Genomic DNA, 26920 nt, shown 5'->3' with positions numbered 1-26920 from the left:
TGACAGAAGGTACATAAACAGCTTTTGCATTTATGTGATTGAAATTCCTCGTGTTCTTACTTCTCCAGGCACCGAGGCCAGCGTTAAGATCCAGGAGATGGGTGTTCTTCCTCTGCTCCCCATCCTGCTAAAACCCCAGTCTTCCTGCACCCCAAAAGTAGCCAACATCATAGCCGAGTTGGCCAAAAATGGTGAGATTTGCTTTCCGAGTTCATCCACTCATGTCCTCCATTTGTCAGTATTCAATGTTTCTCTTTCATGTTTGTTTTTTTTCCATGTTTTTTTTATGAATGGATTATTTGAGGGTAAATGGAGCAACCTGGTTAGTGGTGGATACTTTAGAAAGTTTTCTATGAATGAAAATACTTAAAGCAATAAACAATACAATGTTTGATTGACTATTCATTTCAGATCAAGGCTTGTTTTTAGCACTACTCCTTGGCATTTTAGAACCAAGCTGTCACCGACTGCGTTGTATTGTGCGAGGACTTCAACTTTTCTATAGCTGCCAGTGTCAGAGGGCTTCCGTCTGCCATAATTTCTCCACGCGAGCACAGGAGAAGCTTTTAAAGTAGAAAAAAAAAGCCGATGTGAATAAAACTTGGGGTAAGAAAGGTTCGGATAATGGATGGGTTTTCGGGCAGCTTTTTAAGACTGCAGCTAATGATCACACCCCAGCAGTTTGCCAAGCTTGGCAACAACCTGCTGGCATTTATCTGGCACTGCCTCCGGAAATCTCGCAATCAGCCAACTGACTGCTAGGCTAAAGACCTTGTCTGTCTGCCACTTTGATCGGTTATTTTAAGCGACAAAATAGAGTGTTACATGCAAAAATGGTTTTGAATGACAGCATAGTTTATTACATCGTGTCTTATTCCATGCTAAAATCTTCAAGATTAGTCAACTCTAATGCCCAAGTGACAATCTGATCACAATATGGTCACAGATGAGTCATCCTCCTCCACAAACAGAACATGGCAAACCAGAACTTTCTGTAAGTAGGACATGTGAAATGTTTATTTGACAGTAGTCAATGATTTTCTCTACCAGGGAAATGGGAAACTTCCCCTACAGGGCTAAACAGTAGATCAATATTATATCGATATTGTGATATGCCATAGGCGTGGTCTTTTCTTGGTTGTTTTAAAGGTGCAGTAATTATCCCTACAATATTGTTGCAATATCGATGTTGAGGTATCCGGTTAAAAACATCATGACATTTGATTTTGTCCATATCGTCCAGCCCCACTCTTCCGCTAGATGTTTTCAGTCTCTAAATGATCAAACATCAGTTTAGGAGGTAACTATGGATGAGTCAGGATAATCAGCCACGGTCAGCCAAAAAAACGAGAAACAGCCAATATATTTGTTTGTGAACAGGAATGAGGGGGATAGAAAGTAAAGTCTTTGCGGTGAATCACCCCAAATTCAGTTGTTCAGATCCAATATCAGAGGTGTGAACTTTAAATGGTAAATGGTCTGTACCTGTATAGCGCTTTATCACCTTTCGGGCTCAAAGCGCTTTAACATGGTTTTCCCATTCACCCATTCACACACTAATGAGACAGATCACCACGCAAGGTGCTGCCATCAGGAGCACATTCACACACCGATGGTACACCATTGGGAGCAACTTAGGGTTCAGTGTCTTGCTCAAGGACACTTAGACATACGGTAGTCTGAGCCACAGCCTCCCTTTAATCACGCAATGAAAAAAAAAACCAAAAGACTTACATTTTTACTTCCCAATGACTTGTGACTTCACTTGGAATCACTTGACATCCTCCATTAGCCCAATTGTTATAAAATTGTTGTGTACAATAAAGCTGCAATAATTAATTGATTAACTGATAAGTGAATTAAAAGTAAAATAGACAGCAACGCTATTGATGATTAATCGTTACAAGGTCTGGGCCTCAAAACATTTTAATCTTTTCTTCTTTTTTTTTAAAAATCATATGGCTCATTCACAGTTTAACTTTATTATTTTTCTTTATACATAAAGTTGAAGCACAGCATGACTCTTTTATATTCAAATTTAATGCATTTCTCTCAGTAAGTATGGTTATATGTTCAAGACAAAAAGAACAAAAGAGCAGCAATGAAAAATATTCTCAGCTGCGAAGGGTTGAATACCAAACTACGATACTTTTATAACACTGACCGGATTGCTTCGATACTATTTATTATTAAAAAAGTGTCTTGCCATTTGGTGCCAAATTTTGACACCTAAGAAGTAAATCTCATCTGCGTCACTCCCGACGCCCGAAGCCTTTCTCTGTGTAAAAACAAAAAGTGTACTTCGGGAACTGATGTCCAAGTTCCCTGGAGCTTGTGCGGGTTCATACTCGGGATGAGTTAACCTCTGTAAACCTACATTGTGTCTCTGGGTTACTGAGATAAAACAGTTGTCTTAATGCTCTTAACTTAATCGACTGATCTGAAGACATTTACACACTGATACCTTCCTCTCTCTCTCTCTCTAGAGTTCATGCGGAGTCCCTGTGTGGAAGCCGGCCTCATCCCTCCTCTAATTCAGCTGTTAAACGCCGCCGACCAGGAGATTTTACTGCAGACAGGCCGCGCGCTTGGCAACATCTGTTATGACAGCCGTAAGTCGGAGTTTGCTTGGGTAGCACTGAATAACCCTCGTCATCGCCATTAATAGAAGATACGTTTTTAAACATGACAGTGGGTCGGCCTCGTTTCAGCCACAAAAGTATATATATATTTTTTTTTATTAGGATTCTGTGCTGGATTGTTGAGCCCTAATTAACCAAACCTTGTTTACTGTCTGTTAGTTGTGAAAACACCGGAGACACTAATCTGTTTATTTGGAGCCCCATTAGCAGCTGTTTTACTGGCGCCTTTATCAAAATATATAAATACGGTGCTCATATAGTAAATATAGAGTACAGTACAATGCTGTGATAGTACAACGTGTAATAACAACACTGTTATAGACATGAAGAATTTACAATGATGTGTTAGCCATATAATAAACACAGTGTTTGGTATTAAATGTTAATTTAATACAAAACAAGAAGACCGACACAGTCAGTGTCTATAATGATCAATGCTATGAAACTGACAAATGACTATTATGCAAAAACTGTTTTTATAAAAAGATCTCGTCGATCATGTTTAAGAGATATTACCTTACACAATATACAAAGGTTGAGCAATAACTACAGAGACTACTGCCGGTACATATTTCGTCGCTTGATCATCACCAGTTCATGTGTGCCGCACATTTTTTGTGAGCTGTGTTCCGGGTGCATCCGCGATTTCTACGTCGACGAGACCAGAGGACGCACGTCACATTTTGTAACAAACTCTGGAAATTGCCAACAGAGACTCTTACATGCTTCAGGAGTCCAAAACTGAAAAAAAAAAAAAAAAAAAAACGCAACCAGGAGGGTTTTCTTTGATGTCGACTGCGTGCTGTGAATTCATCCCAGGAGGGTCGGATTGATACCACAGAGCTCCGCTGTGATGTTCAGAGGCGTCTGAGGAAAAACGTTGAGTACAAATGAACCAAACTGTGGCGATGGCGCTCGGATTCTTCCACCATGACAGCGCGCCTGCTCAGAGCGCAATGAAAACGCAACAACAGCACAATCGTAGCTCCTCACCTCTCCGGTTCGCCGGATTTGGCTCTCTGCAGCTTCTCGCTGTTCCCCAGAAATTGATCACAAACTTCTTCGCCGCTGCTCACAAAAACGTGTGTAACTCAGGACCTGATGACGGTCAAGCGACGAAGTTTGTACCAGTTACTCGTTAGGATCCCATCTTTCTCCTGCTCCGTGCGTGTGCACGAGCAGTAGTCTCGGAACTTATTGATCTGAACTGATTGACCTCGTACTCTTATGTTAATACAGTGATTTTACCGTGTTCTGGGCAGTAGTAGCCTGGCACAAAACTGGATTTTTGAGGTCAATACCAATATACATATTTACAAATTTCAAGAGTTCAAAAAAAAATCTGATGAAAAAGCCTTTATTTTTATTTTAACCCTTAAACGTTGGTGGGCATTTTCTCTCCTCACATTCTGCGAGCTAGCTGATATTGGCCGTTATCTTGGTGTAGCGCTTACACCCTCAGAGGCCATAGAGCAAGTCAGCGCTATATGTTTTTATATATGATTATACTGTTGCGACAGAAATTTTTTTATGAAGTTTACCTTTGACTGTACGTTTAAAAAAAAAAATAGACCAACTTCCCTCATCAAATTAAGAATTCAAGTAATCTTTGGCCAAAATACAGGAAAAACGTATTAATATTGTTATGCTCTAGGTACTCACCAATTAGCATCCTGTTGCTGTTTGTTTACTTTGTTCTTTGTACTATTTGAAGTTAACATAAAAGGTGGGCTTATGGGAAATATAGTAGTCTTGATATTGAGAGCCACATGTGACAATACAAACATGTTGTACATTAATTATTTAAATTTAATTTAAACATTTGTTAAATTATGCAAATTCAAAGCATAGTTTATTTATCGTTCATCTGACAATAATCAGAATTTGTTTGAATATGCTTTCACATAGAACTTCTAAAATGTCTGCGCTAATAAATTTCAGTAGTGAGTGTACCGTTGGAATATTTGAGCAGTGACCTCAGAGACAAGCAGCAGACTTAAAGCCTGATTTTGCAGCCAGCTTGAAAGGCTTTAATCACAGCTGTCAGTCGTGGTGCACAGTTTCTCATCTCGCTGAAAAGCTGGGTATCAGTGGAATTTAGTGGGATGTGACATTTATCAGAGAGGAGGGGATGGCTCAGTCAGTTGGCACAGTTTTATGATAAAGCACCCTTGGGAGAGTGTGAAGAAGCAACAGCTGATATGTTAGACATCGACGAATTTTTTTTTTTTAATTTTTTTTTTTTATATCACATATTACACAGTGATGAAGCATTGGAATGTACACTCACTCGCATGAAGGGACACAGATCACTGGAGAGAGTTATTATTTGTCATATTCTCGAATATCACAGAAAACCTGCTATGAGAATCTTACAGAAAGTTTTTTAAATATCAGAAAGGCTCAAATCCGATTGCTAAAACTAATTATTAAAAAGAATGTCTGAGTAGTAACTCTAAAAATCCTAAATAATTTTGGAAAAATGTTTCCTTCATCAGATAAAGTTTTGCTAGTCAATTAAGAGCTGCCGAATGATTTCATTTTATTTCCAAACAGTCTACACATGACTTTCAATGCCACCTCAGCTCGTCAAAGTTCCCTTTCCTTTAATACAATAGCTGCAATTGATGGCTTCAATGCTTTGTGATTTGAAAGAGAGCCGTGGTCCCGGATTTGATGGAAACAAAGTTCACATTAGCATCTTGTGTATTGTCTATTCACTGGGTAATCTGTTTAATCTTTCACCAGCTCGGGCCCACAAAGGGTTGCAGCATTTTTGGATCAACTTTATATTTGGTTTCTTCATTGCATGATAAGAGTTTTAACCTTCAGTAGCGGATGCAGCAATGAACTGTGTTCACAGACAATGATGTGTTATCAAGTGTTCCTGAGCCCATGCCATGATTTCCACAACAGAATTGTTTCCGCATGCGGACCCAAATATCACAACCATTGCAATATTGATTTTGTCCTTCTCCCTTGCGTAAAGAGATTTCTGCGGATTCTCTGATTTTATGTACAATAGTGGATGAAATCCCCTTTTCCTTTTAGCAATTTTACATTGAGGAACATTATTCTTAGATTGTTGTACTAGACACCCAGAGTTTACAGAGTGATGAACCCGTCCCAATCTTCAGTGTTGAGAGACTGTCTCTCTGGGATGCTTTTTTTTTTTATACCCATTAAATTTACTTACCAATTACCTAATTAATTGTGACATGTTCCACCAGGTGTATTGTTTTTTATCATCACACCTTTTTTTTTTTTTTGCCCCTATTCCAACTTTTTCAAAACATGTTGCTGCTATCAAATTCAATATAATATTTTATTATTATTTGTTATTATAACAAATGGTAAAGACAATACCATTTCTCAGTTTTAACATTTGATATGTCTTTGTTTTATTTTCAATGAGATATGGGTTTACATGATTTCCAAATCATTGAATTCTTTTTTTATTTACATACAATGTAAATAAAAGCATCTCAATTACTTTGGAAAAGGGGGTTGTGGGGTTCTATTATCAAGGATATGCACATTAGCGTATATATTACCTTAATTAAATCTGTTTATCGTAAAGAACCAAATTGATAGGGAACAAGACTGATAAATCAACAGCATTATCAGAAAAGAGTTATTGTCGTAGTTTGGTCGGCAGGCCAGTTCAAATATGTGAGGGGCCACTAAAACTGACTTGCTGGCCAATTGGGCCAGTGGTGAAAATTTTTTCTGATGAAGACATATCAGTCTGGTCTAGGTCAGTTGATTCAAGCTTCTTTGCTTATTTTTCGGTTGCAGTCCCTCCCCCCCTGATTTCATTGTGTTAATTCATATTTCTTTGCCACAGCAAAGGTTTCTGTGTGTGCTGAGAGAGATTATGATTTACACATACTCTGGAAAGAAATTAGATAGGAAAAGGAAGGAATTATGGCTACCAGTGTCAATTGCGGCATTTGATAAAGCCAACTCCAGATTCTTGCATGGACTGAAAAAAAAAAAAAAAAAAAAAAAAGTCTTTTATTAGATATTCCATGAGCCTCATTTGAATCCTTATTCACCACACACAGGACTCAAACACGGGTTTGCTTAATGTCATATGGCAGTCATAATTCTTTCATTACAACTTATTTTATTCAGCATTGTGACTGTTTATAGCCTTAGCTTGCATTGATTTTTTTATGTGTTCTACTGCTTACTTAACATTGCTTTTTAAATGTATTTTTCAGGTTGTAGTTATTTTTGCTTTACACTTTCCTTTACTTTGTGGTTGATTTGTGTCTCGGCCTCTTTGTTTTACAGATGAGGGCAGGAGTGCAGTTGACCTGGCAGGAGGGGCACAGATAGTAGCTGAACACATTAAATCCCTCTACCAAAATACTGAGCCGGAAAATGAGAAGCTCTTGACTGTCTTTTGTGGCATGCTGATGAACTATAGCAATGATAATGGTAATGACCATCCTTTACCAAGAACCACTGTTAACTCATCTCAGCTAATCAGTGGATGTTCTCTTTCTTATATGCAGACAGTAGGGTTGAACTGAACCAGAAGATTCTTTTGCATCTCTGGTTTGGACTGACCCCCTCCCACCCCCCACCCCCCACCCCTTCTTTCTACCATGCTCTGTTGCTTTTCCAACTCACTTCTGAGGTAATCTGCAGCTATAAATATTTGCTAAGAACCAGCTTTCACTGTAGCAGTTCCTCCCTACCACCACTCTGTCCCTCTGTGAGTTTGCATTGTTAATGACACAGTAGGGAGAACATGACCATAAGCCAGTAGTTTGCCTTGCTTTTTAGCCATGCTAGTGTACGTGAGCTCAAGGGATTGTGAGTCTGTCAATCAGTCATTTTGTTCCCGACTGAAATAATATCAACAACTTTTGGACTGTCATGACATTTTTTTTTTTAGGATAAGTCATATATCTATATATATCAAATCTTAATAGCTTTTTTTTGTTGTTTAGCACCAGCAGCAGATTGTCACTTAAACAGTAGAATATCTCCAAATCTACAAGTTCTTTTTATTTTTGCATTTGGAAATGTTCATGGTTCCCAAATTCCTTATTCTAATGACTTTGATGACATTTATGGTTTTAAGTGAAACATTTCTATACACTTGGGTGGATTGCCATGAAATTTGCTACACTCATTGGTGATATCCTTTAGGATGAATCATAATAACATTTGATAAATTTTCATTAAGTGCAATCATCCAGGCAAAATTTGATGATGAAATACCTGTAAACACTCAACAAGCTGCCGGTGTGAAATGTAAGAATATTAGCATTTATCTCAAAACACTGCTGTGCTTCAGAGCAGATTCACAAAGCTACATATAATACAAAATGTTGAATACTGAGTTTTGTAGTGTCGATAACTAGCTGCTTCTCTCTTTTTCCAGTTTTTATGCTGAGCAAGGCTAACCAGTTCCTGACTCTGGCTCTACACTTGTAGGGCAATTTTCAATAATTGTGAGCCTGTCTGATAAGTCGTGTCAAATATTTTAGAAATGTATTTATCCAACTTTTTAGTGGCAAGTAAAAACTGCGTCTTTTCAGCTTTTAATAGATTTTCAACAAAAGAATGCTCTTTTTTTTTTGTTTTTTTAAAGGTTAGAATTATATCTTGCTGGTCTGCACATTTCACATTTGCATTACTTACGCACTACTTACTATGATGTTTACTATGATTTGCACGATCCACTTCCTAACAGCGTAGCCTTGCTTCTGTATTTTTTTCTGGACAATCCTGCAGCTGGCGTCTTTGTGATAACAAGCCTTGTTGAGAGCAGCGAGTATGAAATGAGACTGACTCAGAGCTCCTGCCAAGGTGTCTGTTGGCACCAGATAATGGTTGGATCTGTGTGGTTGGTGATTGGGGGGGAAGGGGGGGCAATACACTAACAGAATGAATGTGTTTTTGTAACCTTCTGCAGCTTTCAGCATCTAGATGCAATTCATATCTACTGTTGAAAAAAACCTCCTGCTAACTGACTTACCCGCATCAATTAAAAGGAATCTCTTAAAACAAGGGCTTAGACATACATTGTCAAATATTCCCAGTACACATGTAACTCCTGGTGAGTATTCAACAAGGTCACATATTGTTTACTGAATGTTTCGTTTGTCACATTATTAGCAACTTAATTGCCCTATCAATATTTTATTTTACTTTATTTTAAACATATTGAACCCCTTGGATTTGCTTTTTATTTCGTGATCGAGATATTTACAGACCAGGAAATTTTACTGCCAAAAAAAAAAAAGCTTTCTTTTGGACAAATTACATTGTTGCTAATATAATATTAGTTGCCGATACTAATATAACCCCTTATTAGCCACAACATTTGAAATAATTTGGCAGGTGAAGTGAGTAACACTCATTGTCTCATTACATTAGCACTTGTCAATGGGTGGGATTTATTTGGCAGCATGTGAACAGTCAGCTCTTGAGGTGGATGTTTTTGCAAGCAGGAAAAATGGGAGAGCATAAGAATGTGAGAAACTTTGACAAGGGGCCAAATTGTAATGACTAATCAATTGCGTCAGATAATCTCCAAAACAGATCGTCTTTTTGGGGTGTTCCTTGTAAGCAGTGATTACTACCCACTCCAAGTGAGACACACCGATTCATGATGTAAACCTAGGCTTAATACGTGCCATCAAACTTTGAAAACCTGAAAGCTGACGGGATGTTTTTGCCATCATCTTTAAGAATATGGTCATTGTTTGCTCTGCACCTCTTAACATCGAACTTCCACTGTCTGGTGACAAAGCTAGCCATTCGGATGGACCATTCGCTCTTAAATGTGCATAGACTAATAATCTGCTAGATTTACCCGACAGAGTTTGCACTGCATCTGATTTTCATTTCTGTTTTAAAGGAGTTTCTCACACAGCTTTCGCCTGTAGTATTCTTTGCGTGTTTCTCCCGTTCGTACAGTCATCTAATCTCACAGCGACACGCGCGTTTTACGAGCGCTTGGTAGTGTCGTATTTGTCTTTGTTGCTTAATGGGGATTTGGCAAATGGCTTACAGGTGCAATACTGTCACCTTCTGGTGGTGGTAAAGCGTTACTACCAGGCATCGGTACAAACAAGAGAAAAATCCCTTTTTTAAGACGAGATGATGGCGTCTTATAAACTATTTGATTTCTATTAAGTTAGTGAACATTAAGAAATCATGAGCCATACCTAATAGAAAGATGTCAGAACACAGCTTGATGCGTAACGGCTGCACAACTGCAGACAAAATACCCCACGCTAACCCCGGACCAAAAACTAGACTTCAGAGCAACGGGAAGAAGATGGCCTGGTCTAATGAACCATGTTGTGAACATTCAGGGTGTTTGTATAATTGTTTATCCAGGGCAGGAAGCAGAAGGGGGAAGAAGAAAGCTGGCGGAGGCAGTGCGATGTTCTCGCCAAATATTCTGATGGGAATGTTGGGCAGCCTATGGCAATGGTATTTCCTGAAGACAGATGGCGGTACCCTCTTGCTGCAGAGTTATGCAACCTGCAACGCTGCAATTTTTTTTTTTTTTTTCCAGAATGGTTTAAGGAAAATGAGGGACTTGGCCAATAACTTTTACTGAACAAACTTGGTGTATAATGGTGAACAAATTGCCAGAGGGAGTTAACAGAACAGTAGAGAAGAAATAGAGACCAGCTCTGGGTTAGGTTGAGGACAACACTCCACTCGTTTTTCCTCTGAGAATAGTCACAGCATCAGGCGGACGACAATGAAACCCTTCTGTGTACTGTATCAGATTGTTTTTGTTGATTACAAACGTAGCTTTATAAATTGTATAGGTAGAATGCAATTCTCCTTCTGAATGTGATATTGTCTCGCTTGAAAGGAGTCAAACCCATTTTTGACAGCGCAGGGAACTCCCTGCGGTCTTAAATCTCTACGGACCTACTTCATGTTCACGACAACAGGTTGATTGCCTGTCTTTCTGTGGCTTTGTTTTTTTTTGTTGTTTTTTTGCAGATTCCTTACAAGCCCAGCTGATAAATATGGGTGTGATTCCCACTCTGGTGAAGCTGCTAGGCATCCATTCTCATAACACAGCCCTGACAGAAATGTGTCTAATTGCCTTCGGGAATTTGGCCGAGCTGGGTGAGTATATCTACCTGTGTGTTTAGCCCAGCCAACAGATTTACTAAGGATTTAAACCGGCAAACTGTGGCAATAGGTTGCTTTTTTTTTTTTTTACCTGCAGTATGAAAGAATCCATACTGTCACAGCCCCTCCCTCACATACTCTTCTTGTGTCGTCAGAGTCCAGCAAAGAACAGTTTGCTTCCACCAATATTGCAGAGGAGCTAGTGCGTCTTTTCCAGAAGCAAACAGAGCATGAGAAGAAGGAAATGATTTTTGAGGTCCTGGCTCCACTTGCTGAAAACGGTAATGTGAATTTAAAAAAAATAATAATATTTTTTTTATTATAATTAAGCTGTAGATACATGCCAAATTCAGTGTATGGGTAGTTTCACTAAAACAGTGAAAGACTGCCGTGTTCTCGTCCCTTTATATGAAAAAAAAAAAAAACGTGTCCATCTCCTACTGGATGGTAAATTATCCTCTCTGTGTGCTGCTGACTGCAAAGTCATAGTTATGCTCCTGCATTTGCTCAGCTGCTCTATTGCAAACAGATCAGCATGTCTGTGAGTTTCAGCAGCAGAGAGAGCATCTGACTGACTTATCACCATTCCAGGCAGAAAATGTGACAGACAGTCTGTCTCCAGTACAGCATCCTACAAAACACTATTCTGGAAAAAAAAAAAAAAAATCTCTCTCTCTCTCTCTCTACCTTTCAATTCTTCTCATTTGTTACACTGCATGCTGTATTTTTTTTTTTACCTTCCAAAAGAAACAACAGGGAACATGTGTTTTGTGAAAAATGCAGTTATAATTGTGAGACACAGCTGTGCAATGTAACTCACTCGAGAAAAAAATTGCTAAATGATAAAAACATTTGAAAAAATTTGAGACTTTTTTTTTAAACACTTGTATAAGATTGCAATAAACAGTTGTTTTTGTCATTAGCCAATCTACGAATTTCACTTTGGGTATCAACTGTAAGCATGTAGAAAAGTTCACATTACAAGTTTACAAGATAACAAGCTGTCTCTTCTGTCCAGTTTACCGTCATAGAATAATTAAAGAAACATAAAATGTCTACATTTTACAAGCTGCTCCAATGAATTTGTGCTATTTTTGTTCAAGAAATGCCCAAAGATTCAGCTCTACGCTCATATTTCAAAGTGTTAAGAAAGTTAACTTCCCCCTTCCTCTGTGCTCAAGGGGCCCCACCACTTCCATATGAGCTTGTTAGGAAGTTCTTATAAAAAAAATTTTGAATGGCAAGTATAAACAGGAAGATTACAGCTGCCAAAAAGTGTTTTTTCATTGCTCATGTAGGATATTGAAGTTTGTATGATGCCCTCCTTCCCCTTCCAGATGTGATAAAGCTGCAGTTGGTCGAGGCTGGCTTGGTGGAGTGTCTGCTGGAGGTGGTGGCTCAGACCGTGGACGGAGAGCGGGAGGAGGACATCGCTCAGCTGAAGACCGCCTCGGACCTCATGGTTCTCCTGCTGCTTGGAGGTAAACTCCAGGGTTACGCAAATATATACGAGGCCTCGTACCGACTGGGTTTAATGTCGCCTGCCAATCAACGTCAATATTAGGGTCGATGTGTTTGGTTCAGTTCATTTACGGCTACAAAACATTTGGATTTAGGTTGGAAAAACATCATCAAAAAGAGAATACATTGTACACGGGCTCCACATTCAGACTCCCTCAGAATGAACCTTGTGTAACAGTAATTAGAAATGTATTCTTTCTTCAAACTGTCAAGACCATTTAGCAGCACGGACACTGCAACCGGCTGGACACAGCTGTGGGGACAGAAGACTGACTTAATTAATATATATACAGAAACCTTCACCAAGACATAGTGTATATGAGCATGAATATATATCCAGAGATTCCTCTGTCCAGCACTGATGTAGAGAACAAATAATTCAGCCTTTGTATGAATATCTCATTGCCGCAGAATAGACCTGTATTTGGTGTGTTACGTGCACACAGGTCTCCCTGTTTGCTTTCTCACCAGTTCACGTGACCGTGTTCATCTCGTAGATTCTTTGTTCTTCAGTTCGTTGACAATACTCCTTTTTATGTTTCATTTTTTTATTGCTACGCTGTGACCCGTCTCCCCTCTTCTGCGCAGATGAGTCGATGCAGAAACTGTTCGAGGGAGGAAAGGGCAGTGTCTTCCTGAGGGTCCTGTCCTGGGTACCGTCTCACAACCATCAGCTGCAGCTGGCTGGGGCTCTGGCCATCGCTAACTTTGCTCGCAACGGTAAGCTTTGTTTCAAGATGAGGTCCAACATGGAAGTTGAGGACAAATTAGTCAAAACCTTTAGCGTCCTAGTGGGGGGGAGTGGGACTGCACAGGCAAAACATCTGTGGCATACAACAGAGAAAAATATTAATATAGTGTATCAAAGTCTTTGGCAATCTCACATTTATATTACGATTTTTGTTGTCATAATTTGATTGTGGCTGTCTCAAAGCCTTAGTTGACAAATAATTAAAATTAATGATTTATCTTTTTTTTTTCTTCTTCTTTTTTTAGCCTAATAATTTATTTAATAATTTTGCCTAATCTAAGTCTTATAAAACACATGCAACTCATAAAGAAGAAGAGCCATTTAGTCCGATTGAACAGTCAAACATATGTATCGCTCCTTTGACAGTCACCTTTTTGCTGCAAATCTGACAAATTGCCTCCTCCATATCGGGCTAACCTTTTTCATTTGGATTAAAACCAAATGTGCCAGGTCTGTGGTGTTTGGCTTTGCAACTAAATCCGTAATGGATTTGATGTCAATAAATGCTCAGTGAAATTCTGAAATATTAGAAAATGAAGAGCCTCGAGATAATCGGCACCTTTTAAGAAGAAGGGGGCGCAACGAGATGATGATCTTTTAATGAAAAGAGAGGCAATCAAACCTCAAACGATGGAAAACGATGTGGAAATATTGATGGACATTTTTCTTAGTTCCATCCAGCTGGTTTTATACAGATATATATATCTGCACGGTGGTGCAGTGGTTAGCACTGTCGCCTCACAGCAAAAAGGTTCTGGGTTCGAATCCGGTCCTGGTCCTTTCTGTGAGGAGTTTGCATGTTCTCCCTGTGCTTGCGTGGGTTCTCTCCGGGTTCTCCGGCTTCCTCCCATCATCCAAAAACATGCACCTCAGGACTGTGCTGACAGGTCATCATTGTAAATGAGAATTGGTTCTCAATTGATATTACCTGGTTAAATAAAGGTCAAATAAATAAAATATAGAAACGATTCAAACGATGATGCAAAACGATTGCGGTCTGCTCTATTGTGATCAGATGATTATGTAATAATTGTAACGTGCCCAAATTTTAATCTGAATCAATTTTTTTATATTCATTAAAAAGGAAAGAAAACTATATTTTAACTCTTACTCCAATCCACTGCGTCTCAAACCAATAACTACTGACCTTTGCACTGAGCTGCAAATGAACATAACGTATAACAAAAAGCTAATCATCAGGAAAAAAAAAAAGGAAGAGAAAGATGTGTCTATTAGGCCCGAGCACTGAACTGTGTGAAAGCGATATCATAAAGGAATGAGTTGTTTTTATAAGGGACCAAGCAGGAAGTGGTGCGTTGACACTACTGTTTTGCAAGAAATTATTGCATTTTTGAGGTCTTTTAAGGTGCTCAAAAAACTAATTAAACTTGCCACACTGGTCAGATGTGGTGAAAATTGACATATGATGAACCTAGAGCTCAAAAAAAATATCTCAACAGGACATCAGCTGTTTTGCATTTAGTGTTCATTTGTTTGTCATTACTTCTGTCTTGAGGCATCTTACAGTGAATGGATTTCGAATATGAAGATTAAAAATCACCATGACTGTGTGAATATATTTTTTTTCCATTTATTCCTACTGAACTTCTAATAAGACTGTAATTATTTCTGCGACTTATTTCTAAGACCGAGCACTGGTCAGCCTTCCTGGTAATCTCAACGCATGTCTTCAATCTGCATTTTCCTGCTGTGAGTAGATGGGAACTGCATCCACATGGTGGACACTGGTATTGTGCAGAAGCTTCTGGAGCTGCTGGATCGGCACGTTGAGGAAGGCAACGTCACCGTTCAACACGCCGCACTGAGCGCCCTGCGGAATCTGGCAATACCTGGTGAGTTGCATAAACCACAAGCTATATATTATATGTTATAAAACTATATTATCTACCCATAAAGGCTCTAATTCTCATCTGTGGAGTTTGTGATGACCCTGACATGTACCAGCAGCACATTTTTAGGCCTAACTCTACCAGACTCACTAAAACAGACACAAAAATGTTGGTTACTTTTTTTTTAGTATAATGTAATAAAAAAAAAAATAATAATGTAATATGAGCAGGCAAAGCTTGAAGTCCTGCTGCATACACAGTGAAGATGTTTAACATTTGACCAGTGTTTAAATCTGCCCTGTTTTTTTTTTTTCTCTCTCTCCAGTTGTAAACAAATCCAAGATGCTGTCAGCTGGTGTTGCAGATGTTGTGCTGAAGTTTTTACAATCGGAGATGCCTCCAGTCCAGTTTAAGCTTCTCGGGACGTTACGTATGCTCATCGATACACAAGGTAATTGATCATTTCTTTTGTCTTTTGACAGTTGACAAATTGACAATTATCACAGCGCAGCTTGTAAATATCTCGGTCAAAGATATTCCAAACAAAGTTCCAAATAGTCCGCGGGTTCCCTCAGCTCTGTTTAAGCTTTGTTGTGATAGTTGAGATTCCTAGCAGCCCAGGCTGTAAGATCCTCCATCCCAGGTCATAAAGACACACAAACATGGCAACGGCTCCTCCGGGAATTGCGCATCAGAATCATCTTGCTTACCTGCTGTACGTGTTTGGTTCAGCCGACGCCGCAGACCAGCTAGGAACCAATGGGAAACTGGTTGAGAGGCTAGTGGAGTGGTGTGAAGCCAAAGATCACGCCGGGGTGATGGGCGAGTCCAACAGGCTGCTGTCAGCCCTCATTCGACACAGCAAGTCCAAGGTAAGACACCACACTTTAGCTTTAAAGAGCACACGATGGTCAAATAATCTCCTAACACTTTAGGTCTTAACACGGCCTGGCAAATTGAAGGCCGCCCAGATATATTTGGCGACACATTTTTGCATTTTTAATTTCTTTATTAATCTGTCCGAGGGGACGACGTGAGATCTGTGTCGGAAGCGAGCGGAGGGGAACAGCGGTTTGTCCTCCGCTGCAGCATACACTCAGACACAGAGACTGCTCGAACTTCAGGTGTCAGTGCTGCGGTATAAACTCAGCCTGCAGCTACACACAGGGTCAACTAAGATATACCAACATGGGTTAACAATCATAACTAACCATTAAATAGCTGATAGTTATGGGTGCATTCATGGATTCGGTCTGAAACTGTCGGTCAGAAACTCAAAGTTTCAGTTTCATTTCACTCAGAGCAGGAGCGGATCAATCATTAGTGATGTTGCAGCTGCAGTAAAAAATACTGTCGGAAGAAAAAGTCCTGTTTTAAATAATGCTGCTGCAGCTTGCTACTCAAGAATGTTAATTTAATTTGTATACAGTACATATTGTGTTTTTGTTTCTCTTAAAAAAAAAACAACAACAACAAATGAACCAAATAGAGTGTGATTGGAGTGTTGGATCAATAAGCAGAATCATTAACATCCTAACAATATCCATCACTGTTCCTGAGTTACTGTACATACAGGAAACTCAAGAAGCAATTTCAATAACTTCAGCCACAAAACTGTTGAAAATCCTCTCATCTTTATGTAATGTATTTATTTGATCTTTTGTATCAAATTATGAAGAGTTGTATCAATAAGAGTACCCTCCCACCCCCGCTATCAACCTATGGCAAACACTGCAATAGCTGGACATAATGTACAGTACCTTCCACAGGAAAAAAATGACTCAAATCTGCCTGATGGTGGCACTTTAATTAAGATCCAAAAGATAAAATCTTTGAAAAGCGACACCCCTTAAACCATAAATCCAATTGACTTGAAATTTGAGGCACACATCCGGCTCAATGTGCTCTACAAAAACAACCTCCTGGTCCATTGAAGACTGAAATGATGGATTTTCCGTCATTTTGAATTTTTTTAAAAACACATTTTCTGATTGCCACCTAATTTTCTGTCGATCGTCATTAGAAGAAGCTTATTGAAAGCTTGTTTTCTCTCTCTTTATCTTTTTTTTTTTTTTTTTTTTAAATTATTTTTCAAGCTATTGACCAATAAACTTCCAAAAGGGCAGGGATTTGCAGGACATTGTAACCCGCCAACGATTTGTCCAATTATTACAAGTATGGAGAGATATTTTCAGATCGTCTTTGGGAAGAAGCCTACCAAAGCATTTTGAGCTTGACCTTTAGGAGGCCCCACAAATGTGATTCATATTTACTGTTTCCTATAACGTACTTCTATTCTTTATTGACATAAAAATACATCTCAGGATTGGTTTATGAAACCTTTTTTTTTCTTCTTCTTCTTGATTTTAGGAAGTTGTGAGGACTGTCATCCATGCGGGAGGAGTCAAGCACTTGGTTACCATGGCAACCAGTGAGCATATGATTATGCAGAACGAAGCACTGGTGGCTTTGGGTCTCATAGCAGCACTGGATTTGGGTAAGAGCAAGGACAGTTAACTGTCAAGAAGGTTTATAGAGCTGAAACTGTTTGTTTGGTTGTTTGTCTGTAAATACAAAATATTAAAAAATGTTTGATATATACAAAAAAAACAAAAAACTTATTTGCAGTTGGATACAAACTAGTTCAAAAGAGCTCCACTTCAACTAAGTACAATAGTAAAATCCTGCTTTTATATCAATGCATTTTATTTATTTTCAAATGGGAAACCATTGACACAGTCAACAAAAATATAAATGCAACATTTTGTTTATATTTCCATTTTTCATTAGTTGAAGTAAAATATCCAAGACTTTTATGCACTCAAAAGCTTTATTATTTTTATTTTATAAAAAAAAAAAAAAAAGATTTTAGTGGCCTTTTATTGGAACCAGTCCACACCTTGGCAATAATCATGCTGTTTCATCAGCAACTCAATATGTCACGTCTGTCAGGTGGATGGATTATCTTGGCAAAGATAACATGTATTTCTATACAAATTTGCGAACAATATTTTAGAGCAGTAAACTTTTATGTGCGTAAAAACTTTCTTTTACTTCAACTCAAGAAAAATGGGTTGCGTTTACAAAAATGTACATCCAACATCCAGTTCTTCAGTACAAACACTGGCGGCACTGGCAGGAGGCTTTTGCCATAGCTCAAACAAAGAAAAAATAAATAAATGTACTATATGGTAAAACCCAGGCAGAGCTGTGAAAGCATTTCCAAGTAAATGGTAAACGGTCTGTGGACTTAAAAAAAAAAAGAAAAGAAAAAAGAGAGCAGAGCCTTCACCGACGACCACACAGAGGAGCTCGGCAAGGAGTCTTTATAGTTTTGAAAATATATCCTGTATGTGTATATATACCTGTAAATATATCCTGTATATAGTTGTAGTTACAGTTTTATCCTTTTACAAATCTTCAGGAGTTTGCACATTAAGGTGGACTTTTTGCATGCTTTTTACAAACACGCTGGAAAAGCTCTTGATAATTTTCTCTTTTTTTTTAATTTTTTAATTAATTTTTTTATTAATTAAGGGTTTAGCCCACAGACCTGGGCTAAAATGGCAGAGGCCCCTGGTGCATGTTCACCTCAAAATTGCATTGCACTGGTGCATCTTTACCAACGTGCTCCCCCCCTGTTGCGCCGTTCCGGCCATCTTGGCACAAACAGAAAAAAATGTTTTAACATTAAATGTTATCTGATAAAAAAAAAATTAAAAAAAAAAAAAGTCTTGAACAATGTAGATCACTGGGCCGGAGTGCTGATAGGCTCCTGAGAACAGAAGCCGAAAGCTTTTTCAGCTTGCAGTATTTATCGAAACCTGTCAATCTACTCTGGAGCCCGTGGTAATGCTCTGAGACTCTTTTCTTTCTGGATTTCAGTTGCCGCTGAGAAGGACTTTGTAGGAGCCAACCTGGTGTCAATGCTTCATAAACTGCTGTCAGATGAGAGGAGTGCACCAGAGATTAAGTACAACTCCATGATCCTTATCTGTGCAGTCATGGGCTCAGGTGAGGCTTGCATACGCTCTTGCCATTAATTGTATCAAAGTCTCCTGGCTATCTTTCTTTCTTTTTTTTTTTTTTTTTCTTTTAAAAGCAGTTGTTTACAAAAAGTATTTTGATTTAATTATTATTGTTTGGTTTAATTTTCATTTCGCAATATTATAGAGATATACGCACAGTATAGTATCAATGAGTGCCTGTACAGAATTGGCTAGTTGTTAAGAGTAACAATAACCTTCCTTGTCCCTCACTGTGTTTACAAGGTTTTAGATGGATTTGAATACGACTATAATTACATTTCACAGAGGAAACAAGTCCCGCTGGACTCCCGCATGTCATCGGATGTTAGCATGAACTTTTTTCAGCTTCATCACGCAATGTCACGAGGCAGCTTTTGTACTTTTGAGTAATGGGTGAGCAGTGCCAGCTTGCGTCTTGAGGGTCAATTCATATTTAATGGTATCCTCTTGCCATTCAAGTATATGTATGTTTAACAGTTTCTGTGTTTCTAATTAAGATACCTAACCTTTGGATTTCCTATGTTATTGTAACTTTTTGGTACTATTGTGTATTTATTCTGCATAAGTAGTAAAATTCTGCAGAAAACACTGATGAGTTAGGGGTACAAAGATGGTTCCAGTTTTAAATGTAGATTTTGGTCAGTGTTAAATTGCTGTTTGCTGTCAGTGCAAACTTGACTCGATGTTTAGTTGTTGTAGTGATTAAATCTGTAGACTGTACAGTCACCATTTCATGCAGATATTTGTTATTAAAATCTTACCAAGACAGAGCTGCTGGAAGGCTTTTGACATCTATAGAGGAATGGTTAATTTTATTGATGGAAATTTGCTGTTGGGAATAGTAAGAAAGTATTATTATTTATTATTAATATTATTGTCATTACATTTATACTCTTTAAATCTGATCATATCTTAGTTACAACCCAGAAAAAGTTGAAAAACAAAGTTTGCAGAAAAGTTATGCTGTGTAAAATGTAAATAAAAAAAGAATGTGATGATTTGGAAATCATGTTAAACCCATATTTAATTGAAAATATAACAAAGACAACATACCAAGTGGTGAAACTGCAAAGTTTTATTATTTTGGGAAAAATACAGCACGTTTAAAAAAAAAAAAAGAAAATTGACTCGGGAATGTTGACCACTGTGTTGCATCACCATTTTTTTGTAACAACTCTGAACATTTGTGAACTGAGGAGACCAGTTTCTGGAGTTTGGAAAGTGAAATGTCCCATTCTTACCTGATATAGGATTTCAACTGCTCTTTTGTCATATTTTTTTATTATGCTCAGTCCATCTTAAATGAGCTCGGGCCCAGAGAAGGCGGTGGAATTTCTGGATCATGTTTATATATAGCGTCTTCTTAGCATTTTGGAGTTTTAATCTGCCATTGTGGATGCAGTGAAGTGTTCCTGAGCCCATGCAGTGATTTTCACTACAGAATCGTGTCTGGTTTTAATGCAGTGCCGCCTGAGGGCCCGAAGATCACAGCCATCCAAAATAGATTTTTGGCCTTGTCCCTTACATACAGAGAATTCTCTAGATTTTCTGAGTGAGCCTTAGATGATAAATTCCCAAATTCTTTGCAATTTACATTGAGGAACATTATTCTTAAATTGTTAAACCATTTGACTACACAGTCTTCCCATCATTTTTGAAACGTGTTGCTGCCCTCAAATTCAAATTGAACATATATTTTTCAATTTTCAACATTTCATATGTTGTCTTTGTTCTATTTTCCATTAAACATGAATTTCCATGATTTCCAAATGAACACGTTCGGGTTTTTTTTTTTCCACATTTTACACAGCGTCCCCAACCTTTTGGGAAATGTGGTTGTAAGATGTCTTTGTTGATGTTTGCTGGTGTCAATGCAGATTCGCTTTTTCAACGTTGATATTTAGATTTGTAGGCCTTTAGTGTGAAAAGTGTTGAGTTTGATTGATGCTGAATTCACACCAATCAAAAATATGCATTGTGGAAAGTATAACATAATTCTTTTATTTTACTTTATTCTACTCTTTTTATTCTTTTATCCTCCTTTATTTCACGATACTTTTCCCTTCTCTTTTTTTTCAGAGCCTCTCCACAAAGAGGTCCAGAGCCTGGCGTTCATCGAAGTGGTGTCCAAGCTGAGGGCTCATGAAAACAAGACGGTATCGCACCAGGCGTCGCTCACAGAGCAGCGACTAACTGCCCAGAGCTAAATGACTGTGTCCATCCCACCCACAACCAACCACCCACCCACCTACCCGAATGCCTGCCTGACCATCTAATCACCCAATGAAACCTCATGACTGCGCTCCCTTGTGTCTCATTGTCATGTGCCAAGGTACCATGTTGCGTTAACTGCCAGCCAGACATACAGTCACGTCTCTATCCCTGACTCTCCGCCCTGACCACCTCCTCTAGGGTTAGACTGATGTGCAATACTTTGTGCTCATATACAAATCATGAAGTTATCTAATTTATTTTTTATTCTGAATGACAAGAACCCCTCCCCCCCCCCCAGAATTGAATATTTGTTATGGTGAAAATGCCTCTGAAATTGTTTGTAGACTACCTTGGGATACCAAAAGTCTCCTTTGAAAGCCATAATAATGTGATATTTAGAAGTGTTGGCAAGTGCTTCAGGCAGAGTGAGGTATGTTTTTTTTTTAATTTTTAAATAAACTCATGCTCAAACTTAATGCTACTTTTTTCTAAAGCAATTTTCTAAAATCATACATGCGTGTGGCCAAAATTTTGTTTGAAAATGGTGAAATAAGGCCATCCTAATGTAAGATTTACTTACCCAAGTGTAAACTGAGTGGTTTTTATCTACGTATGGGGTTACCGAAGTAGCAACAATGCGTTGCAAATGATGTGGCTCACTTGACACTGACGAGATTCACTCCTACATAAAGGGGGCAAAAATGTACACGTTATTGTGGATGTAGCCTCGGTCACGAAAGTTGTCAACGATTGACCAGGCACTTTTCAATAGCAGTTGTTACTGAAGCAATTTGCTCAGTGCCATAATTCAAACTTTGGCACCCAGCCCTACGCATCAGTCTAACCCTTCTCCCTTGCTCTTACTTGTGCATTCATTTTCTGCTACAAGTAGTTCCACGGGAGCTGAGGTGCCCTACACAGTCTAACGCAATAGATTAAGAGACAACACTCTTTTATGACCATAGCTGTGACGCCATCCGCTGGAAACCCACTCGTGAAAATGTGCACAAAAGGAAAAAAAAAAACGAAGAAAAAAAAAAAAGAAACTTGTCGTGATTTTTTCTTTCATTTAAAAAAAAAGAAGAAAAAACAGCCATCCATGATGTGCCCAGTCATCTCCCATGTAGCTTGAGTATAAATTGACTAGAAACTGTGCATGTTTTAGTCCTGTTGGTGTGCCAGTGTTCATTTTACCTCTCCACTGCTCGCATACTCCAAAGTACAGCCTGCCTTCCTCTAATGACGGTCTTGTAAACTCCTTTTTTTTTTTTTTTTTTTTTCCACTTGTTTCTTAGAGACTTGGATCTAGAGATTTTGAAATTTGAATTCCATCGTTGTCCAAACACATTCCCCTTGAATCCAACAGCTGTACAGTGAAGTTAGATATTCTACTCCCATCGCTGAATGAGAATCATGTGAGAAGCCGACGTAGTGGAAAACAAAGTAGTAAATAGTCAAATCAACCTTTATTTGAGGAGTCCAATTCAAGACTGAGAACAGCCAAGTTTAAGCCACGAACATGTCAAAATAGGAAATTGGAAGTGTGCCTTTCCCATGCAATGTCAACGGAGATGTACAACGCTGCGCTGGAGCTCTGAGCCCCGATCCAGGACCATCGCACTACGGTTGGCGGTCTGGCGTCGCCGTCTACCGTCAGTTCCAAACCAAATTTGAAAAGTGAGAATGTTTAAAATACACTCCCCGGATATTAGCTCACCTTCTCAGCAACTTACACGGTTTAGCAACAAACGTTATGAGGTGGGTGAAAAGCAACGGCAAAACATTTCCCTCTTGATCGAGAAGGGTCTCTTCCAATGATGTCAATACAAACTACGTAAATTCTAAAGTGGCGCAGGATGCATCGACTTGAATCAAAGAGACCTCTCCTATTCAGACTAAATTGTTTTTTTCACAGTCTTGGCCTATAAGTTGCTCAGAGAATTGCCTATTTAACATCAGCCCGATCGACGCATTACATATTTCTCAATCTGTGTTTGACACTTAAATTTCTGTTTTTTTTTTTTAGTGCTGTGCACAGAATAGCTATAAAAAAGGATTTTGTTTCACAATAATGGCAAGGAAAAAAAAAAAAAAATCTCAAAATGAGGGGTCACCGCTGTGCACTATAAGAAAACTAGGGAGTGTATTTTAACAGGATGAAACCAAGCTGTCACCATTTCTACGTGTGCGTGCGTGCGTGTGTTGTGAACGTACAGCTTGGGGTAGGCGGTATTGTCTGGAATCTCCTGAGCACAGCTAATTGAATGCAGACACAAAACAATCCCAGTATCTGTGCTGCTGATCAACCCCCCCCCCCCCCCCCTCCCCTTTCTCCGAACGACCACCGTATCACAGTCTTTACATATGAAGAGGGAGTTCTTTTATTTCTGCTAACAATCACATCTGTGCATGTCTGACATAGTGTTGACACCCTGTCAAAAATGCCACGGTGTATTTCCTGGTCTGGGCCCACACTTTTTCTTTTTAACGGTATGAATGTGTGGAGATATATCCATAGTAACATAGTAATACTATAAACATAAATGTTTGTTGTAAATGTCATAAGTTGTACATTTGGATGATTGTAACTAAGCAGATAATTAAAAGATGGTAGCTGGTGATAATCGATTGTCGGTTTTGGTGTTTTTTTTTCCTTCGTTTAGCTAGCGAAGTGACATGAACTTCGCATATCCATAATCTATGTGAAATTATAGATATTAGTGATTTAATAATAAAGCGGAACAACAACAGTTCTTGCTTAGCAAATACCAATTTCTCAAAAAAACAAAAGCTGAACGCAAACACAAAAGGGCTTTTCATTTAAATCGAGGGCTTTTCATTTAATGCGTGGGATCCACCGATGACGACAGCATCAGTCAATCATGCGGCATTCGGCCGAACAATGGTGTAACTTTATCACTCCCTCCATGATGTTTATAAGGCTGCCTCTGTGTTGCAGTTCAGCCCCCCCCCCAAAAAAAAAAAAAATTCTAGCAGGAGGCTTTTATTGTGAAGGGACTACAGGAAATGCTACGTGTTTGTGTGTGAGTAAAAACAAGTAGTTTTAAACATCCCTGATATTTTGGGCTTTTCTGTGAATTGACCAGCGGTCAGTGTATCTGTAACCTCTTGTTAGTGACTGTAGGTTCCGAGGTCACATCACCTCTTCACACTCCACTCATGTTTAATAAGTACGGTTGCCCTATATTCGGCTGATACATCAGATTTCCAACTGAAGACGGTTGGTTGTAATCCCACACTTTGCTCATAAATTATTTGTCCAATTTGCATGTAGTTATTTTTAGACGCAAACAAAAGTGAATTATTTGCACAGTAGAGACCCGCAAAACTTGATTCCTTTAATTATTTACCTCCCCCTCCATTTTCCTTTAGTCCCTATATCTCAAAGATATTTTATATAAGCCCCTCAGTATGCAAGCTGAAATATTCATCATTTTTGTCTTCGCCTCAGTTTCACTCACTCGGGTGGAGTAAGTGGAGTGATTTTTTTTTTTTTCCCTTCGAGTTCACAGTCAAAATTTGCTTTTGCCTTTGGTTTTAACACACCTTAACACAGGTGAAGTTTTAATCCAACAGTTTTTCAGTCTGTGGTGTGAATTCAAAATGCTCAGAATCGGTATCCCCTTATTGTCATTGCAAAGAGTACAACAAAACTGAAAAACAATCTGAAGTCGGTGCAACTCGAGGAAAAAACTATATACACTGCTCAAAAAAAATAAAGGGAACACTTAAACGACACAATGTAACTCCAAGTCAATCACACTTCTGGGAAATCAACCTGTCCAGTTAGGAAGCAACGCTGATTGTGAATCAATTTTACCTGCTGTTGTGCAGATGGAACAGACAACAGCTGGAAATGAGGCAATTAGCAAGACAACCCCTATAAAGGAACGGTTCTGCAGGTGGTGACCACAGACCAGTTCTCTGTCTTCGTCCTTTCTGGCTGATTTTTGGTCCCTTTTGCATTTTGCCAGCGCCCTCACCACTAGAGGTAGCATGAGGCGGTGTCTGCAACCCACTCAGATTGCTCAGGTAGTGCAGCTCATCCAGGATGGCACATCAATGCACGCTGTGGCAAGAAGGTTTGCTGTGTCTGTCAGCACGGTGTCGAGAGCACGGAGGAGATACCAGGAGACGGGCCGGTCCACCAGGAGACGTGGAGGGGGCCGTAGGAGGACAGCAACCCAGCAGCGGGACCGCTATCTGCTCCTTCGTGCAAGGAGGAACGGGACTCCTGGCCAGAGCCCTGCAAAATGACCTCCAGCCGGCCACTAATGTGCATGTTTCTGCTCAAACTGTCAGACTCCATGAGGGTGGTATCCTCAGCCCGACGTCCAATGTGTGCTTACAGCCCGACACCGTGCGGGGCGATCGGCATTTGCCAGAGAACACCGAGATCGGCAGCTTCTCCGTCGGCGCCCTGCGCTCTTCACGGATGAGAGCAGGTTCACACTGAGCACATGTGACAGACGTGACGGAGTCCGGAGACGCCGTGGAGAACGTTCTGCTGCCTGCAACATCCTCCAGCGTGACCGGATCGGCGGTGGGTCAGCGACGGTCTGGGGAGGCGTTTCGTTGGAGGGCCGCACAGCCCTCCATGTGCCAGCCAGAGTGACCCTGACTGCCATTAGGTCCCGGGATGAGATCCTCAGACCCATTGGAAGACCATATGCTGGTGCAGTGGGCCCTGGGTTCCTTCTGATGCAGGACAACGCTCGGCCTCATGTGGCTGGAGCGTGTCAGCAGTTCCTGCACGATGAAGGCATCGACGCTACGGACCGGCCCGCCCGTTCCCCAGACCTGAATCCAATCCAGCACATCTGGGACATCGTGTCTCGTTCCGTCCGCCGACGCCACGTCCACCGCAGACTGTCCAGGAGTTGACTGATGCTTTGATCCAGGTCTGGGAGGAGATCCCTCAGGAGAACATCTGTCGTTTCATCAGGAGCATGGCCAGGTGTTGTAGGGAGTGCATACAGGCACGTGGAGGCCACACACACTACTGAGACTCATTTTGACTTGTCTTGAGGAATTTCCACAGAAGTTGGATCAGCCTGTGATTTAGTTTTTCCACTTTTATTTTGAGTATGATTCTGAATCCAGACCTCCATGGGATAACGATTTTGATTTCCATTGATCATTCTTATGTTATTTTGTTCTCAACACATTCCACTAAGTAATGAATAAAGATTTTCAACTGGAATATTTCATTCATTGAGATCTAGGATGTGTTGTTTAAGTGTTCCCTTTATTTTTTTGAGCAGTGATTGACCTGACAGTTTTGTAGAATTACACAATTGCACTTTCAAGTTGGTCTAAGGTAAGTCTTAAGTTTTGTCAGAATATATTGGAAGCATTTGAGAACTGCCATCTTCAGGCCTCGCCACAGATGTATATGGGATTCCAGTCTTAGGCTGAGCTGGGCCTCTCAAGAAGCCACTCCAGTTTTATCTTGGTTGTATGTCATGCTCTCTGGAGCACGTTTTCTTCAAGGATGTATTATTATTATTATTATTATTATTATTACTATTTGGTTGTATTCATCCTTCTATTAGTTCTGACCAGTCTCCCTGTCCCGGCTGTATAACGTTAACTCAAAGTGTAATGAGGATTTAATGGAACACTGACAACCCGATGAGAACTTAACCATCGTGTTTATATCTTTGTCCCCTTCATGAACCGTCCTGTTGTGCACATAAATCATTTGTGCGATGAAGTCGTCTGGAATAAATACCCTACTTTGCATCAGCCATGACAGACACCAAA

General features: G+C 39.5%; 1 protein-coding gene across 2 annotated transcripts in view; it reads left to right on the top strand.

The window, feature by feature from the left end:
* rap1gds1 (RAP1, GTP-GDP dissociation stimulator 1) overlaps nt 1-23762 on the top strand; it is a 32179-nt gene extending 8417 nt beyond the window's left edge. The window contains exons 3-15 of one of the 2 annotated variants that reach the window (XM_069159042.1): nt 69-191; nt 2487-2612; nt 6942-7088; nt 10635-10763; nt 10925-11050; nt 12107-12250; nt 12879-13010; nt 14760-14894; nt 15217-15342; nt 15624-15763; nt 17262-17388; nt 18777-18905; nt 20999-23762. In XM_069159042.1, the coding sequence (XP_069015143.1) occupies nt 69-191; nt 2487-2612; nt 6942-7088; nt 10635-10763; nt 10925-11050; nt 12107-12250; nt 12879-13010; nt 14760-14894; nt 15217-15342; nt 15624-15763; nt 17262-17388; nt 18777-18905; nt 20999-21126 (1712 nt within the window). In that variant the 3' untranslated portion in view covers nt 21127-23762. The remainder of the gene's footprint in view (nt 1-68; nt 192-2486; nt 2613-6941; nt 7089-10634; nt 10764-10924; nt 11051-12106; nt 12251-12878; nt 13011-14759; nt 14895-15216; nt 15343-15623; nt 15764-17261; nt 17389-18776; nt 18906-20998) is intronic. The other variant, XM_069159043.1, reaches the window with a different exon arrangement.
* The last annotated feature ends 3158 nt before the right edge of the window (nt 23763-26920 follow it).

This window comes from Embiotoca jacksoni, unplaced genomic scaffold (assembly GCF_022577435.1).
Source record: "Embiotoca jacksoni isolate LCO1_2020_lvr unplaced genomic scaffold, fEmbJac1.0.p SCAF_24, whole genome shotgun sequence".
In the NCBI taxonomy this organism is placed as follows: domain Eukaryota; kingdom Metazoa; phylum Chordata; class Actinopteri; family Embiotocidae; genus Embiotoca; species Embiotoca jacksoni.
This window is presented reverse-complemented; position numbering and strand designations above follow the sequence as displayed.